The sequence below is a fragment of the Muntiacus reevesi genome, chromosome 13 (assembly GCF_963930625.1).
Source record: "Muntiacus reevesi chromosome 13, mMunRee1.1, whole genome shotgun sequence".
Taxonomy (NCBI): domain Eukaryota; kingdom Metazoa; phylum Chordata; class Mammalia; order Artiodactyla; family Cervidae; genus Muntiacus; species Muntiacus reevesi.
The window spans coordinates 10388872-10406878 of record NC_089261.1 but is presented as its reverse complement, the minus strand read 5'-3'; the positions used below and the strand labels follow the sequence as shown (position 1 = coordinate 10406878).

General features: G+C 56.8%; 1 protein-coding gene across 1 annotated transcript; it reads left to right on the top strand.

Moving 5' to 3' along the window:
* The first annotated feature begins 371 nt into the window (after positions 1–371).
* Positions 372–17967, top strand: HNF1A (HNF1 homeobox A). Its single transcript, XM_065904267.1, has 10 exons — positions 372–1181; positions 8841–9040; positions 10729–10915; positions 11717–11958; positions 12823–12974; positions 13086–13287; positions 13956–14147; positions 15194–15315; positions 15399–15543; positions 16885–17967. The coding sequence occupies exons 1-10, from the start codon at positions 850–852 to the stop codon at positions 17010–17012; spliced, it is 1902 nt and encodes a 633-aa protein (XP_065760339.1). The 5' UTR covers positions 372–849; the 3' UTR covers positions 17013–17967.
* The last annotated feature ends 40 nt before the right edge of the window (positions 17968–18007 follow it).

Sequence of the window (18007 nt, the reverse complement as noted above, 5' to 3'; positions counted from 1 at the left end):
ACCCTGCTTCCCCCTTGCAGGTCCTGTCCCTGCTAGCTGCATGACTTTGGGTGAGTTGCTTACCCTCACAGAACCTCAGTTTCCTCCTCTGTAAAATGGGCATAATCCCTGTGCCCACTCACAGCTGTCAGGGGGCTTCACGGAGGTAATGAAGTGAGTTACAGACCCGGTCCACAGCAGACGTGAGTCAATGCGTTTTTCCTCCTGGGAAGGCCTGGTGCCCGGGCTGGCTGTGGGGAGCGTCCCCAAATGGATGTGACCATCCCCTGCCCTTGAGGAGAGTTAGCCCAGCGGCCTGGAAATCCTTGCTGCTTCTGTCCCCAAGGGGAACCTGCTGTTTGGTTCTCTGGCTCCAGCCTGACCCACTGCGAGGTCCTGAGGGGGTGGGACCGGATGCTGGTCACCCGGAGGACTCCCCGGTTCCCAGCTCCTTGCGCCCCAGCTGTGTGGCCCCCCATCGCCGCCTCCCCCGCCCTCCACTCTGCCCATTCCCGTGGAAGGCCGCGGCTCTACCACTCTGCTCTGCCATGAGGCCTGCACCGCGCAGGGTGAAGTCCAAAGTTCAGTCCCTTCGCTAAGCGCACGGATAAATATGAACCTTGGAGAATTTCCCCAGCTCCAATGTAAACAGAGCGGGCAGGGGCCCTGATTCACTGGCCACTGGGGCCAGGGTTGGGGGTTGGGGGTGCCCACAGGGCTTGGCTAGTGGGGTTTGGGGGGGGCAGCGGGTGCAAGGAGCCTGGCTGGGGCCTGCCTGCGGCCCGGCCAGCACGGAGCCAGCCCACGCGGTCGGGGGGGAGGCGGCCGGCTTGGTGGCCCCGGGCCGCGTGGCCCGGAGCTAGTGGAGCCATGGTTTCTAAACTGAGCCAGCTGCAGACGGAGCTCCTGGCGGCCCTGCTAGAGTCAGGCCTGAGCAAAGAGGCGCTGATCCAGGCGCTGGGTGAGCCTGGGCCCTACCTGCTGGCTGGAGATGGCCCCCTGGACAAGGGGGAGTCCTGCGGCAGTGGCGGCGGCCGAGGGGAGCTGGCCGAGCTGCCCAATGGGCTGGGGGAGGCCAGGGGCTCGGAGGACGAGACGGATGACGATGGAGACGACTTCACGCCACCCATCCTCAAGGAGCTGGAGAGCCTCAGCCCGGAGGAGGCGGCCCACCAGAAGGCCGTGGTGGAGACCCTGCTGCAGTAAGGACCCCTCCCTTGTCCCCCGCCCCCAAGGAGCCCCGAGAGGGGGACTCACCCTCGGCTTCTGCCCAGCCCTTCCCAGTCCAGAGTCCCATGGGCTATAACCTGGTTGTCGCGACGGGGACAGGGTCCGTTAGAGGTTGGAGGTGGTAGGAGGGGGGTTCTGGCTTGGAGGTTGGAGTCTCCAGCGCCCGATCTGGCCCTCTGCAGGGTCCTGTCCCCATGAGCCAAGGCTTCCAGCCCAGAGCTTGGGAAGTGGGGCATGCCCCACAGGGAAACCCCAAGATGGGAGCAAGCAGAGAATCCACAATTTGAGTACCCGGGGAGAGAACCGGGAAAGGGCTGGTGGTGGGAAGTTTTAGCTATCAGGCACATTTCTAGTCCCCCAATCCTAACTTCCCTGCTAAGCATCAGGGCACACCCCTGGCTGGGGTTTTGGGGGGTCCCCTTGGTCTCCCCAGAACTCAAGCTTTCAGCCAGGAGAACCCAGGTCTTTCTTACCTGCTGGAAATGGAGCCTCAGGAGGGGAGCTGCTCCCCTTTCCAGCACAGCCTCAGGCCCCCCCATCACCCGCAGGTACAGCTAGAAGCCTCCCCGCTCCATACCCCCACCCACAGGGTGACTTTACCCATCTCCCGGAGGACGGGGTGGGTCTGAGCCCTCTGCTCCCCTCTCCTCAGCAAAGCTGAGCTGGTTACTAATTACCCACGAGTTTTATTATTTCTCTTTTGTTTTATAAATTTATAAATGGCAAAAGGCTCTGATAAGGCCTGTGATCATTAACTTGTAGGGCTGGTGGCCTGGGGAGGCCTGAGCCAACTCTGACTTCCCCCCCAGGCGGGGGTGGGGGAGGTTGGGGGTGACGGAAGGGGAGCCTGGGGGCTGTAGGGACAGTCCCCCCCCACTCCGAGGCTCTGTAACCTGCCTCCTAACAGCCCCGGGAGGGGTGCCGGGCTGAGGTTTCACAGGTGTCATTTTGGGCAATGTTGAGATGAACTCTGGAGAAAGCTACATACAGATAAGGATGAGGAAAGGAAACTGGGGCTCAGAGAGGGGAAGGAGCTGGACTAAGGCCACCCAGCTGGGGCTCCATGTCCCTCTCTTGGGTGCCCTCGATCGCCAGGACCAGGGTCGGAGCTGGGGGCGACTTGGGGTGACTGGGGGGGGATGGGTTGCTGAGGAAGAGTTCCCAAAGACTATCTCTTTTCTGTCCAAGGTCCGGATCTCAGCCTGGGGTGGGGGAGGGTGGGATTCATCCCTCAGGGAGCCCTTAGGGCCTGCCAGGCCTTCTGAGGGCCGGGGAGGGGGCAGGAGAGCAGCCAGGGCCCCCTGAGTTGGTAGGAGGAGGAGGGCAAAGGGCCCTGCCGGGCTGCAGGGGAGGGGCATAGAGTCAGGCATCACCAGACCCAGGGAGAGGGCAACCGGACAGGGTGGGGCTGGGCCAGAACTGCTCAGGGCCCCAGATGCGCCTGGGGGCTTTCAGGGGGGAGTAGGGGGCAAGTGGGGTAGCAAAGGCCTTACCTGGCTGGGTGGGGCCTCTTGACCAGTACCCCCTTCCGTGGGATGGTGGGTGGACGGGAAGTCTTGATCCACAGCACGCGAGCGGGAAGCAGGGGTCAAAGTGCTCCCTGGGGACCAGCAGAGACCTGGAGGTGGAGGGAGAGAGGGGAGACAAGAAGGAAGAGATAGGGGGTGGGGGGTGCGTCTCGGGAGATGGAGACAGAGACCTGGAGAAGCAGAGTGGCGCAGAGGAGCCAGGAGGGGCCCGGGTCTGACATGCAGCTGGAAGAAGGGGCTGGGTAGAGAGCGAGGTGCCCCAAGCTGCGAGGAAGCTGGAGTGCTTGCCTCCCGCCCCGATTGGGTTTTCTTTAATGCTAACAGCATGCTATTTACTTTCCATTTAAATTTGAGATGTTGCTATAAATTATCAACCAGCTCCTTGTTCCTGCGGAGTTTATAACTAACTACCTGGGTTACTTATTGTTCAGGTAACAAAAGGGATCTGAAAACGCCCCGAGGGGGGAAAGTGGGGCCTTGGGCCTCAGGACACAGGCTGCAGAGGGGTGGGGGACCCCCATGACCGCCCTGGGTGGTGGGGGAAGTTGAGGCTGGAAAGGATGGCGAAGGGGTAGAACTTCCCCAGGAAGCCAGGTGTGACCCAGTGTTACCTTGGACATGTCTCTTCTCATCCTGCCTTGGTTTTCCTGACCTGGACAATGAGTAAAATTCACACTCCCCACCCACCCTGGTTCCCTGACCTCTTCCTCAGGTACCTCTCCCCCTGCCACCACTGTCCTCCACTTAACACTACACAGACTTCACTGATTCCCACCTCAGGACCTTTGCACATGCTGTATCTTCTCCCTGGAACCTTCTTTCCAGATCTTCCCATGACCAATTCCTTCCCCCTTTTGCTCCAATATCACCCCGTCCGGGAGGCCCTCCCTGATCACCCCATCTAAAGGTAGGTCCCAGCATCATCACTCTCTCTTCCCCTGTTTTTGTTGACTTTCTCCTGAAATGTATCATTACTTATGATCATCTTATTTATCTGTTTTCTGTCTCGGGCTGTGACTACCAAAGCCCTTCCAGAGCTGTGTTCACCACTCAGACCCCTGATCTCCAGCCCAGTAGCTGACACTCTTCATGAATGAATGAGTGACAACTAGGTTTCTCTGAGCCCTGGGGACATCTGCTGCTATGGCCAAGGGAGGAGCCTGTCCCAGGGCTCCTTCCTGAGTGTCCTCCTAGGCCCTCCTATCCCTGAGCGGCTCAAACTCGAGGGTCTCTGGTCCTCTCCATCGGGCAGTACCAAGGCCCGGAGATGCAGGAAGACAGAGGCTGAGGTGGGCCAATCTGACACCCCTGACTGAGGCCAGCCTGCCTGGACTTGATCCCCAGCTCGGCTGGGGCAGGCTGTTTCAGTTTTCTGAGCCACAGTGTTCTCTGCAAGGCAGAGCTGATCATAACGCTTACCCACAGGGTTAAACAGCATGTAAGTGCAACAAATGACTGCTATTATCAGTGGTCCCATTTTACAGATGAGCAAACTGTGGCTCAGAGAGGCAAAGTGACCTGCCCGAGGTAGTCTTACAAAGTAGTAAGGCCAGGGCTTGGACCCAAGTCCTCCACACTTGACATAGCGCCCTGAGGCCGCATGCCCGTCTTTGACACGTTCATCCCCCTCTTTACCCTCCCCCGTCAGTCTCACTGTTAACCACTGACTGACTTCCACGCAGTGCTCTATGGCTCATGCGTACGTGCAGGCTCAGTCACTAAGTCGTGTCCGACTCTGAGATCCTATGGGCTGTAGTCCGCCAGCCTCCTCTGTCCATGGGATTTCCCAGGCAAGAATACTGGAGTGGGCTGCCATTTCCTCCTCCAGAGGATCTTCCCGACCCAGGGATCGAACCTGTGTCTCCTGCATTGGCAGGCAGGTTCCCTACCACTGAGCCACCTGGGAAGTCCCCTAGGGCTTATGAAGGGCTTACAAATGCATAAAACTCATTTTCTCCTCCTGATAACCTATGAAATATTATTAGGCCCCTATCACGGTTGAGGAAACTGAGGCACATGGAGGCTAAGCAACTTCCCAGAGCCACCTGGAGAGTGAGTGGTAGAGCTGGGGTTCACGCTGAGAACTCGGCTCCCCTCCAGATAAATGGCCCTTCAGGCTGGTCTCCCAGCTCTGCAACCTTGGACCCACCAAAATCCCATGGGCCCGTGAGCAAGAGGCCCAAAATCTCAAACCTCTAAGGGACTCCAGAACCGGCAGGAGGTGGGAGGAGGGAGATATGGGCAGATCTCCACCTGAGCCCTCTTCCATCCGCCGTGGGGCTGGGAGGCCCCAGGACTAGGTTGTGGATGGTGATGATGGAGGTGGTGGTGGTAACAATACCATTCCACTTACTGAGCACTTACTGTGTGCCTGACCCTGACCTCATCATCAAACTCTAGTGATGAGTTTCACCCCTCCTAGAAACTCAGCCAGTTCTCCCAACAAACAACTGGGAGGCAGGAGTGATCTGTCATCCTGTTACAGGGCAGATGAGAGGCATGTACACGATGGGTGTGAGACCACAGTGGTGGGATTCGAACTGGGGATTGGTTTGACTCAAACCCATCAGAGTGAAAGCAGGAGATGCCTGGAGACCTGGCCTCCTAATTCTGCCTTGGGGAAAATGTCCTGAAAAGAGCCATGTTCTTGGAGACTCTGTGTGTGTGCGTGTTTCATGGAGGCGGAGAAAGCAGAAAACAGAGAGAAAGAGAAAGTGTGTGAAACAATGACAGGCAGACAGAGCTACATAGGGTCAGATGGACAGGGAGAGACAGCAGATCTTTAGTTTGAGCCCGGAGAGGCACTGCTGAAGGAAGACAGGGCTCCTTCTCTCTGGAGAAGAGATGGAGGGAGGGAGGACCTCTCTCTCAGGAGGGGGATGACTGCAGCTGGGGGAGGAGGGAGGCCATGGGCAGCCCAGCCCCGGAATCAGATAAACATGTTTGCCGTGGAGTGCAAGGCTGGACTTTGTCCTGCCCTTCCCTCCCAGGACTGACTGGCATCTGGGGAGCCGGTGGGGGGGTGGGGTGGGTGGTGGGGAAGAGAGGCTTCTAAGGGCCCCTGAAAGCAGGGAGACAGGGCTCAGGCAGATGTCAGGGGTTCAGGCAAAGCCAAATAGTCCTGAGTCCCAGTGAGGTCCCCTTGGACAAGTATGCACCTCTCTGAGCCTCAGTTTTCTCACCTGTGAAATGAGCGGACAAGTAGCACCTACCTCCTAGGGTTAAGCTTTAAATGACCAGCCCTTAGCACAGTGCCCGGCTCCCTGTGAATACTCAAAAACGTGCATTCTCCTGGCTACCGTGTTTACACGAAGGGGACTTAGCTGAACTGACTGCTGATTGTTTCAACTGCGTCTGTCCCTATCTTCCCTTCCTGTATGGGAACTGCTGATAAAAAAGGAGGAAGTCAGAGGGCCAATGAGGATGAAGGTCTCTGTGCCCTTGTGTCTCAGAAAGTCACCGTCAGGGGGGCAGGTGAGACTGGTTCTTGGAGGAAAGAGAAGGGCCGGGGAGAAGGTAGTGCGGGATGGGCTTTAGAGTGCTGGGGGCGGGGTTAATTTGCTTTTAGATTTTTTCACAATTCAGTTTTAAACATGATCTATGTAGTATATTATCAACATATGATATTGCTATCTGTGATACATGATCCTGTATCATATAATTTACAAAGCGCAGAGGAGTAACCGAGAAAAGCCCCCCGCCCCGCCCTGTCCCTAGCATCAAAGCAGTGTCTCCAGTTAATTCTGTATCCTTCCGGTATTTCACGTGAACACAAGCAAATATGTAGAAATCTTCTTTTTATCCCACTTAAAAAATTTTTTTTTAAATTTGCCTGTACCGGGTCTTACCTGCGGCATGCAAGAGCTTTGTTGCCTCATGCGGGCTCTTAGCAGAGGCACATAGGATCTAGTTCCCTGACCTGGGCCCCTTGCCTAGGGAGCAGTGTCTTAACCCCTGGACCACCAGGGAAGTCCCTGTCCCACTTTAAATTTCATCTTCGTTTATTTTTTTTAATATATAGCTTTGTTTATTTTTTGACTGTGCTGGGTCTTTGTGGCTGTGTGGGCTTTTCTCTAGTTGCAACGAGTGGGGGCGCCTCTCTAGCTGCAGTGTGTGGGCTTAGAGTGGTGGCGGCTCTTGTTGGGGAGCTCGGGCTCCAGGGCACGTGGGCTTCAGCAGCTGGGGCACCGGGGCTCGGGAGCACAGGCTCAGTAGTCGTGCCAGATGGGCTCGATTGCCCTGAGGCACGTGGGACCTTCCAGGACCAGGGATCAAACCTGTGTCTCCTGTGTTGGCAGGTGGGTCCTTTACCACTGGACCATCAGGGAAGGCCCCACTCAGCAGATGTGCCAGACAAATTGTCCCAGCTGGGCTTACGCAGCGCTTTCTCAGTGGGTTTCTATGGCTGCACTGGAGGGAGGCACCACGATGGGGTTGATCAGTGTCCTTTTGCTGGACGTTTATTAGGTTGTTTCCAATCTTTGGCAAAATGTCACCTCCCGCACACGCCATTCGTCACACGTGCCAGTACTGGAAGCCTCTGGTTTCTAAAAGCAAACCGCTGCGACCAGGTGGTAGGAACACAGGCTTGGGATCTCACAGACCTGGGTTCAAATCCCAGTTCTGCCTCTCTCAGCACGGTTGTATCTGACACGTGATGTAACAGAAACTCAAGAGAGGATGAAGGGAAGAGAGGAAGGCTGAGATAGAGCAGGAGAGGGACAGAGAAGAATTTATATCATACAGGCAGCCTGACCCTTTCTGTTCCTCACGGTGAGCAGTGGACAGGAGGCTGAGCCACAGTGGCCTCCGGTCCCTTGAATCCCTCCAGTGACAGAACTATGTACATTTCTTCTTACAAGAAGTTCTTGGGATGCCAGCCCATAACCCTGCGACTCTGTTGAAAAACTCGCCATCCGTCTCAGGGCTGTGCGGAGACTGGCCACACCACCGTCTAGGGTTTAGTGCAGATTTTCAGAAGGCATTTTGACACTATGTAATATTTGCCAGATAAGTTGACTTAGAACTAAATCCCTTGAGTTGGGGTGGTACTCTGCTGGGCTGACCCCATGACCTCGAGCAAGAGATACATGTGACGCAGTGCTTTGAGCCTCAGTGACCCTGGCTGTCAAGTGGGAGAATCATGTTTCTTGCCTTCTTGGCAGATCCAATTTTTTCCAGTAGATCACTCTCATCTGTACATCCACCCACCCACCCACCTATTCATCCCACTTTCAGCTGCTCATCCATCTATCTAACTTACCATCTATTCATCCACCCATCTACCATCTACCCATCAACCATCACATTTCTTCATCCATCAGCCATCCTCTCACTTGTCATCCACCATCATCAATCCATTGATCATCCCATTACCTATCCATCCATCCATCCATCCATGCTTTTATCCACTTATCCACCCATCTACCCTACCATCTGTCCATCCATATACCCACCTATCTGTCCATTTATCTACCATCTACCCATCAACCATCCCATTTATCCATCCATCCATCCTCTCACCCACCACCCACCATCAATCCATTGGCCATCCCATTACCTATCCATGCATCCATCCATACATCCCTCCATATACACATACACTCATTCATTCATGCAGTCACCAAGGGCATAGTCTATGTCAGGCCTATGTTGGGTGCTGAGAACCAGACAGTTCCTGCCCTCCATGTGTTTACAGTCTGTCAGTGGATAAGACACAGTCACAAATAATATTTCTAGGTAGAACGATGAGGGATCTTTAACAGAGGCACAAAGATTAGGATCCTCCCCATGGGACTGTGTGGCTTCCTGGGGGAGCCTGTTTAAGTCCACATGTGTGTCCGTGTGTCCCTGTGTGTTTCTAAACCTTTATCTGTCCCTGTGCGTGTGCAGGACTGGTTGGGGCCTGTGTCTACACGTCTGCCACGTGTATGTGTCTGCGAGTCTCTGCCCCATGTCCTTGTGTCCTGACATGAGCGCCCATACCTCCCCGTCCTTGAGTCGGGCCACAGGCCCCTGGGCTCCACACCGGCCTCCATCCACCATCCCCGCCTCCCGGCTCCCAGCACCCACTCCTGGCTCAGCAGACCATCCTTCCCCCAGGGAGGACCCGTGGCGCGTGGCCAAGATGGTCAAGTCCTACCTGCAGCAGCACAACATCCCGCAGCGGGAGGTGGTCGACACCACCGGCCTCAACCAGTCGCACCTGTCCCAGCACCTCAACAAGGGCACGCCCATGAAGACGCAGAAGCGAGCCGCCCTCTACACCTGGTACGTCCGCAAGCAGCGAGAGGTGGCCCAGCGTAAGTAATGACCGGCAGCAGCCCTGTCTTCCCGGCAGGGCCTGGGACTCCCTGCAGCTCGAGGGCGGGGACTGGAAGTCTCGCCCCCTCCCCACTCCTCGGATAGGCAGAGGGACAAAGGCGAGGAGCAGGTGGGGTCGGGGGTGGGGGTGGGGGGGCGGGATTCAACCAGCGTGTATCACCTGTTCTGCTGGAGGTGCTCTGGGGGAGGGGAAGAGGGTTGATCCTGGGCATTGAGAGATGGATGAATGGGGTCCCTGCCTTCTAAGGGCGTCCCGTGCGGAGGGGAAGCCGGAGGACAAATCCGCATGATTCGGTGAGACAAGAATTAAAATATGATAATGCCAACGAGAGCCAGCGTTTCTGGAACACGCACCATGTGCCAGGCCCAGCACAGACCACCACAGGGAACGTTCCCAAGTGTTGAACTTGCAGAGGAGCAGCTCCTCTTCCTCAGGGAGGCAGGGGCATCAGGAGGGGTCACACGAGGAGCATGACCTCTCCACTCAGTCTTGAAGTGTCAGTTGAATTTCGACCCCTGAAGATGCAGGGAAGGGTGTTCCAGGCAGAACGAACAGCAGCAGTGAAGGCTCAGAGGTGAGGTGCACGCTCAGGGAACCTTCTGCTGCAAACCTGGGGACAGCTAGGAGCGTTCTCATTCAGCGCATGGTGGGTTTTACCACCTGAACTTCATACCCCACAGAATCCCTGGTGCACTGCCACACTTTTGAGCCTAAGTGTAAAAAAGATGTTTTTTGATGTTTCTTTTATAACTATCCAGTTTTTTTTTTAAGGCAATAGTCATACTTAGTTTAAAAAAAAAACAGAAGAAAGATTTTACAATAAAAATTAGGTGTCTTCTCCTAAAGCAGCCACAGGCATTCCTAGTCTCATACAGATCCTTCCAGAGGTATTATATGCATATACTAATGCTGTTTAGTCACTCAGCCGTGTCCAACTTTTGCGACCCCATGGACTGTAGCCCTCCAGGCTCCTCTGTCCATGGGGCTTCCCAGGCAAGAATATGGTGAACACTGAGCCACCAAGGATGACCCCCGTGCATACATGGGCCATATACTATATATATATATATATATATATATATTTCCCCTGCTATTTGAAGGGCAGCTAGCTATTCTTTTATTTGGAGGTGCCATTAACTGGCCTCCTACCAAAGAATCAGCTGAGATAGTGGCTGGGTCTCTTCTCTCCTGGCTAATACTTGTACTTTAAGCTTGATTTTCAAGTCTAGAATGTTGAAAATAACTCTTGAATCTACTCAGGAGATACAAGTTCAGGTTTCTGCTCTACTGTGTGGCCCTGGAAAAATATTTAACCTCCCTGACCCTCAGTTACATCATCTGTAAAATGGGATGGCATATGTGTCAAATGTGAATAAAAGGTGATGCTTACCTAGAGCCTTGTATTGAGGACTGTGAGATTATATCTTGGCCCAGGAGAAAAGTGTGCAGGGGTTGATTAGTGATGTCTGCCTTGGACACAGGTGAGGCAAGGAGTGACATGTGGACTGTGTGTTTGTCATCACTGGATTAGGTGATTTCGGGGTTTGAGCTGTAACCTCCTCTGGCTCGGCACCTTAGGAATGAGAAAGGAGCAGAGGCATGCTCAGGCTGATTCGGGAAGGTAGGACTGGCCAGTGTCCTGCTCATGGCTCTCTATGCCCACAGAGTTCACCCATGCTGGCCAGGGTGGGCTGATTGAAGAGCCTGCGGGAGATGAGCTACCAACCAAGAAAGGGCGCAGAAACCGTTTCAAATGGGGCCCAGCATCCCAGCAGATCCTGTTCCAGGCCTACGAGAGGCAGAAGAACCCCAGCAAGGAGGAGCGGGAGGCGCTGGTGGAGGAGTGCAACAGGTAGAATGGTTGGCAGTCAGCAGGGCTGGTTGGGTCTGGGTTGGGGAGAGGCTGGGGAAGGTAAGGAGGGCTCTGGATCCTGAGGGAGTCTCCTCTGGTTTTGAGAGCTCCTGCTGTTGGCCCAGGAGTTCTCAGCTCCTGCTCAGGGCCTGAAACCTAGCTCTATTTCTGGCACCCACCCCCCACCCAGGGGTCCCCAACCTCCAAATCTAATGCCTGATGATGTGATGTGGAGCTGATGTAATAATAATAGAAACAAGTGTTAGTCACTCAGTCGTGTCTGACTTTTTGTGACCCCAGGACTGTAGCCTGCCAGGCTTCTCTGTTCATGGAATTCTCCAGGCAAGAACACTGGAATGGTAGCCATTCCCTTCTATAGGGGATCTTCCTGACCTAGGGATTGAACCTGGGTCTCCTGCATTGCAGGCAGAGGGAAGCCCCAGCAGAAACAGAGTGCACAATAAATGTAGTGCATTTAAATCACCCCAAAACCATTCCCCGCTCCCCAACCCATGGAAAAATTGTCTTTCACGAAACCGGTCCCTGGTGCCAAAATGGTTAGGAACTGCTTCCCCGCCTACCCAGGCGCCCCTGAGTGGGTCTGCTCATCTCATTCACCCTCCACTTACTGTGCTCACTCTATATGAAGAGACTTAAGAAAGGCTAAGCCGTTTGTTCAAGATCGCAGAGCAGATTGGGCTCAGAAGCCAGGTCTGTCAGCTGCAGCAGACGCTCAGGTAGAGCCCTGGTTCTCAGAGCCCTCCCCCAGCCCCAGGAGGCTCACCGTGCCCATCTCTGCAGGGCGGAGTGCATCCAGAGAGGGGTGTCGCCGTCGCAGGCCCAGGGGCTGGGCTCCAACCTCGTCACAGAGGTGCGTGTCTACAACTGGTTTGCCAATCGCCGCAAGGAGGAAGCCTTTAGGCACAAGCTGGCCATGGACACGTACAGCGGGCCGCCACCGGGGCCAGGTCCCAGCCCCGTGCTGCCTGCCCACAGCTCCCCTGGCCTGCCCCCGCCCGCCCTCTCCCCCAGTAAGGTCCACGGTGAGTGCCATGTGGGCAGGGGGACTGGGCAGTGGGCAAAGCGAGTATGGGGGTAAGTGGAAGAGCTGGGGAGCACCGCCCCAGGGGCAGCAGCCCCGCAAACCACTTAGTATCTCATTATGGCTCCAACTCTATTCACACTGCCTATCCACCCCACCCCTCTCCACTCCTCTGACCACTCAGCTCCACCCACTGCCCTCTCTTCTGTCCACTGCATTCACTCCAACCCCACTGGATTTTGGTTACTGCAATTCATTCCTGATCAAGCCAACTCAATTCCTTTCAGCTCAGTTCAATTCAACTCAATTCAGTTCAACTCACTATAATCTGAGTTTCATTTAAATTTCATACAGTTTGGTCCAGTCCCATTCCCAACTGATCAGTTTAACTAAATGTATTTCAAGGAAATTCAGTTAATCTCGTGTCGCTCAGTTCAATTTCAGTCCAATGTGATTTGATCCCGTTTGACTCAATCAATCTCAGCTCATTTCGGGTTTGATTCAGCTTGATCAGTTTCATTCAACTAATTCCAATTCATTCTATTCAAGTTTGCCGCAGTTTAATTTCATTAGCCTCGGTTCAGTTTGGCTCTGTTGTCTTTCACTGAGCACCAACTGCATGTCCAGTGCAGCCCTGGGCAGTGGGGGCCACAGAGCTAATAAAACACAAAGCTTGTGTTCAAGGGGTTGAACAAGCAGCCAGCACAGGGGCTGGCAGGAAGTGGATACTCCAGCAGAATCTGCTGGCTGCATAGAGAAAGATGGTGTGAGTGGCCCGAGCAAGCCAATACAGTTTGGGGCATTGGGGGCCGTGGACACGGGCAGGGAAGTGGGGCGCTGAGGCTGGACACTGCTCCCGTTCCAGGCGTGCGCTATGGACAGCCTGCCACCAGCGAGGGGGCAGAGGTGCCCTCCAGCAGCGGCGGTCCCTTGGTGACGGTGTCTGCACCCCTGCATCAGGTGTCTCCCACCGGCCTGGAGCCCAGTCACAGTCTGCTGAGCACAGAGGCCAAGCTGGTGAGTGTCCCCCCGCCCTCCCCCATCTCCCTTTGGCTGGGAGATTCTGGGGCAGTCCCCAGGGAGGCAGGGTGGGGTCCCGCCCTGACTCAGCCTGGCTTCCCCTCCAAGGTCTCAGCCACTGGGGGCCCCCTGCCCCCGGTCAGCACCCTGACAGCACTGCACAGCTTGGAGCAGACATCCCCAGGCCTCAGCCAGCAGCCTCAGAATCTCATCATGGCCTCGCTTCCCGGGGTCATGGCCATTGGGCCTGGAGAGCCTACCTCCCTGGGCCCCACGTTCACCAACACGGGAGCCTCCACCCTGGTCATTGGTAAGCTGGTGGGGCTGGAGGTCTGTCTAGGTGAGGGGCTCACGGGGGTTCCTGCTGAATCCAGGAATGGGGAGAGCCACTGGGACTCATTCATTCATAGATTTATTGAGTGCCTGCCCCATGCTCCGCCAGTGATACACAAGTGAACCAAAGAGCCCCAGAACTCAGTCACCCAAGTGGGGGAGGCAGACGATTAACGTAATACATAAGTTACACAGTACCTGAGATGGTGAAACAGCTACTGGAAAACAGGGCAGTGTAAGGGGGACTGACATTTTCTAGGTTTTAGTTTTTTTTTAAAACTCAGAAAGACTTTATTCACAGAACTATTATGCAGAAGCTCAATATATGACAGATAGGGAGTTGCGGGGGAAGGGATACCGAGAGTTAGGCCCCAGGGCCTTTGCACTGCCGTGGAACCCCAGGGCACCAGGGAGCCCTCTTTGACACACTCCCTGCCCTTATAGTGAACTAGCAGCTCAGAGAGGGGGAGTCACTTGCCAGAGCCTTAACACAGTGCAAGGCTGTTTCTGGATTACCTCGTTCCCTCCTCCAACCCACGGGATCTAGGGGGGAGGGAAGGTGCCCCTGGGGGTCTGGGCTGGACCTGGGGACGCCGAGGAGGTGGCCAGAGGCCTGGCCGACCCCTGCCCCTCCCACCGCTCCAGGCCTGACCTCCACGCAGGCACAGAGCGTGCCTGTCATCAGCAGCATGGGCAGCAACCTGACCACCCTGCAGCCCGTCCAGTTCTCGCAGCCGCTGCACCCTTCCTACCAGCAGCCGCTCATGCCCTCTGTGCAAAGCCACGTGGCCCAGAGCCCCTTCATGGCCACCATGGCCCAGCTGCAGAGTCCCCACGGTGAGCACCCCTGGCCCCCTGCTGGGCGGTGGGGTGGTGGGAACCCAGGGGAAGGGGCGGCGTGGCAGGTGCCGTGGTCTGTGTGTGTGTCTGACGCTCACAGAAGTGTGAGTGCTCCTGTGACGGGGACTGCGGGGGTGCTCAGAGGCACGTCCGTGGGCTGAATACATTTCAGGGTGTGAATCCATGTGGTCATGTGTACACACCCACGGGTGCCCTTGGGGCCATGGGTACCTCTCAGCTTTTAGAAAGGTGATCTGGCGCATACACCATGAGGACATACGACACTCCCAGCAAGGCTTGGTCCAACACCCCTTCATCAAACACCATGGTTTCTGCAGCCAAAGGTAGAATTCCACGAAGCAGGGTTAATAGGCTCGGGCCCGACTTCCCCACCAGATGAGCTCTAGTACCAGACTGATGAACACCTGTTGGTTTTCAGACTTTTCCGGAACTTGGACTCTTGGATGAGGGATTTGTGGACCTGAACCTCTGTGTGCGTGTGGTGGAGGGCACCATTTATGTGTGCATGTGGGTGGCTGTGTTTTTATCTGAGTCCACGTGAGCATAGGTGATTTGTGTCGCTTTTCTGCTGGTGTCTGTGTGTTTTGTGGGGGCTGGGACTGCAGATGAAATGCTGGGTTACACTGTGAGGGCGTCCTGGAGGTGGGGGATAAGATGCGGCCCCCTCACCCGGGCGCCGACCCTTCCCTCCGGGACCGGGACCGAGTACCCCATCAGCACCTGCATCTCTGGGTCCCTTCCACACCTGCACCCTCCAGGTGACCGTGGGGGTGGGCTTGGGCTCCCCGCCTCCCCCAGGCTCCTCCCCACAAGACAGGCAGAGCAGGCCCCTGCGGTTGGGGACAGCGCCCATCTCTTCTATCTGGAGCCCCCAGTTTTTAGAAATCAGCCCTGAGTCGCGGGCCACTGCCCCACTGGGGGGCTCACCAGGCCCACGCCCCTGCCTTGAGGCCCCTCGTGGGAGGAGCCCAGCGGACCCAGGTGCCATGCCTGTACCCTCCTCTCTCCTCCCTCCTGGCCAGCCCTCTACAGTCACAAGCCCGAGGTGGCCCAGTACACCCACACGGGCCTGCTTCCGCAGACCATGCTCATCACCGACACCACCAACTTGAGCGCCCTGGCCAGCCTCACGCCCACCAAGCAGGTAAGGCCCGGGCCGGCCCCACCCATCCATGGGCGCTGCCCCAGTGCACATCTCGGGGGGCTCAGGAGCTGCTCTTCCGCCAGGTCTTCACCTCAGATGCTGAGGCCTCCAGCGAGTCCGGGCTTCACACGCCGGTGTCTCAGGCCACCACCATCCACATTCCTGGCCAGGACCCTGCTGCCATCCAGCAGCTGCAGCCCACCCATCGGCTCAGCGCCAGCCCCACCGGTGAGCCCCCTTGCCCCGCACCACCCCTTCTCGCTGTCCCACAGCCGAGGAGGGAGGTGGACGCGGTGGGTGGGGGGAGGGGTGGACATGCGAGGGGGCACCGTTGCTCCCCTGAAGTGAGACGAGAGGGGTGTGAAACCACAGGAAGCGGGCCTGTCTCACTGGAACATCCCTTAACTCGGTTGAGGAAGAAGCTAACCCAAAGTAGGGTGGAATCAGGAGGCGTGGGAAAGGCTTGCTGGGGGCGCCGGAAGTGACTCGTGGACGTGCTGCTCTGGCTCAGCGTTTAGCGTTTTTTAAATCTGTTGCCAACAGTTTAAAAATTAAGAGCTTTCACACATTTCTGGCTTCTCCTGGGAAGTCAGGACTCATGTTCCCCCGTAGCAACCACAGAGCCTGCCACGTCCCACCCGAACCCTGCATTTCCATCCCCCAAGAACCCGAGTCTGCAGCCCGCAGCGCAACGCCACGGTGATGAGCAGGCACTGTGGAGTCAGGCTGCTGGGCTCTGAGACCCGGGGTGGCCACTTGCTAAGTGTGAGTCTTGGGGTCCTCCATCCAGTCCTGGAGGCTGCAGGGACGGTCCCTGAGGGCTCCGCGGTCCAGGCTCTGTGCTCGACCCATGAGGTGGGCAGCAGCATCCCTGTTTTCCAGATGAGAAAGCACTCAAGGAGAGGGGCTTGGAGGTGGTGGGGCCAGGACCCAGACCCGGGTCCAAACTCCATGTCCACTCAGTAACTGTGTGAATCCGTCAGGGTTCTCCTGAGACACAGAACCAATAGGGATACACACACGCGTGTTTAAGAAATTGGTTCATACACCGTGGGGTCTGCAAGTCTGAACGCTGCAGGGCAGGAAGCCCCGCTGCAATCTCCTTCTCTGGGAAGCCTCAGCTTTTGCGCTAGAGGCTTCCACTGATTGGATGAGGCCCACCCACACTGTCAAGGGACATCTCCTCTACTCAACATCAACTGGTGTAGGTGTTAACCACATCTGCAAAATACACAGCGATGTCTGGACTGGGGTTTGGATCATGACTGGGCACTAAAAAGCAAAGCTGACGCATGAAACAAACCACGACACCGGTTCACCAGGGCTCCTCTGACGTACTCGCTAAACTGGGCTGGGGCTGTGGGGGCCACATCCCGGGGGCCCTGGAGCCGGGCTAGGTTAATAAGGCCTGAGAGCTGAGGTGTGACTTTGGGGTTCTAATAACCTGCTGAAACTCAGGGGGTGTGGGGGTGCTCCTTTCCCACCCCAAACACCCTCAGGGACGGTGGCGGTGGGGTGTGGGGCCGGGCCGGGCGTGGCGGGCACCAGCCACCTCCTCTGCCTCCGCAGCGTCCTCCAGCAGCCTGGTGTTGTACCAGAGCTCCGACTCCACCAACGGCCATGGCCACCTGCTGCCGTCCAGCCACGGTGTCATCGAGACCTTCATCTCCACGCAGATGGCCTCTTCTTCCCAGTAACCACGGCCTCCCAGGGGCCCTGGAGCCTCCACAGTCTGCCGGAGGGGTGACCAGGACATCTGAAGCTGCAAACCTTTACTGCTCGCTGGCCACCTGCTCATCCCTGGAAAACTGTGCCGCAGTCCCTGTCCCCATCCTGCCAGCTTCAGAAACGGGGGCTTCTGAGGCGCCCCCACCTGAGGAGGGTTGCTTCAGTGCACAAGTGGGGGCCGTGGAGAGTTGGAGAGCAGAGCCTGTTCCTGGTGGGACACTGGGAGGGACTGTCCCTGCTGTCCAGGGTAAATCTTGTCGCTTGGAACACAACCACCCCGAGGCTGGGAGCCCTTGCACCCCGCAGGGAACTACCAGCCGCACTTCTCAGGACAGCAGCCCGTGCAGCTGGCAGAGGTCATAGGTCATTGTGGCCCCAATTCTGTCACCTATGCCCCAATCAGGCCACTCCACCCAGCCCCCCTGCTATTAACCGCATGCCTCTTTGGACCTACCTGTCCCCCACTCACCTGAGCCTCACCTGAGTGGCTCCTCTGGGCTGGGGCCTGGGGAAACGCAGGCCTCTCCAGCTTTCCTCATCGAGAGCCAAACCTCTCCCCAACCTGTGACCTCTGGTTTTCTTCCACGTTTGTCCCCCCTGAGCACCACACCTTCTGAGGCCAGCCTGGCATCCTGCATGTGGAAAGCCTCCCACCCCTGCAGGCCTAGGCGTTGTCCCTGCCCCTGGTGGGAGCCTGGTGCCAAGTTGAGGCTGTGGGATGGCAGACCCTTCCCGGCTCAGTGAAGCTGCTGAGCTAAGAAAGCAGCAAGGCCGGGGAAGCCAGAGCTGAGGAGCCCAGAGGGAGAAGAGAGGCAAGATCAGTGGAGCGGTTGCGCCTGGAAGCTAGGGCCAGCTGGCTGAGGGGAAGGGTTCCCAGCTGCGCCCCCTCTACCCCAAGGAGGGTGAGGTCCTGAGCAACAAGGCAGCCGTATCAGCCCAGGGCTCACGTGCCCTCATCTCCCCG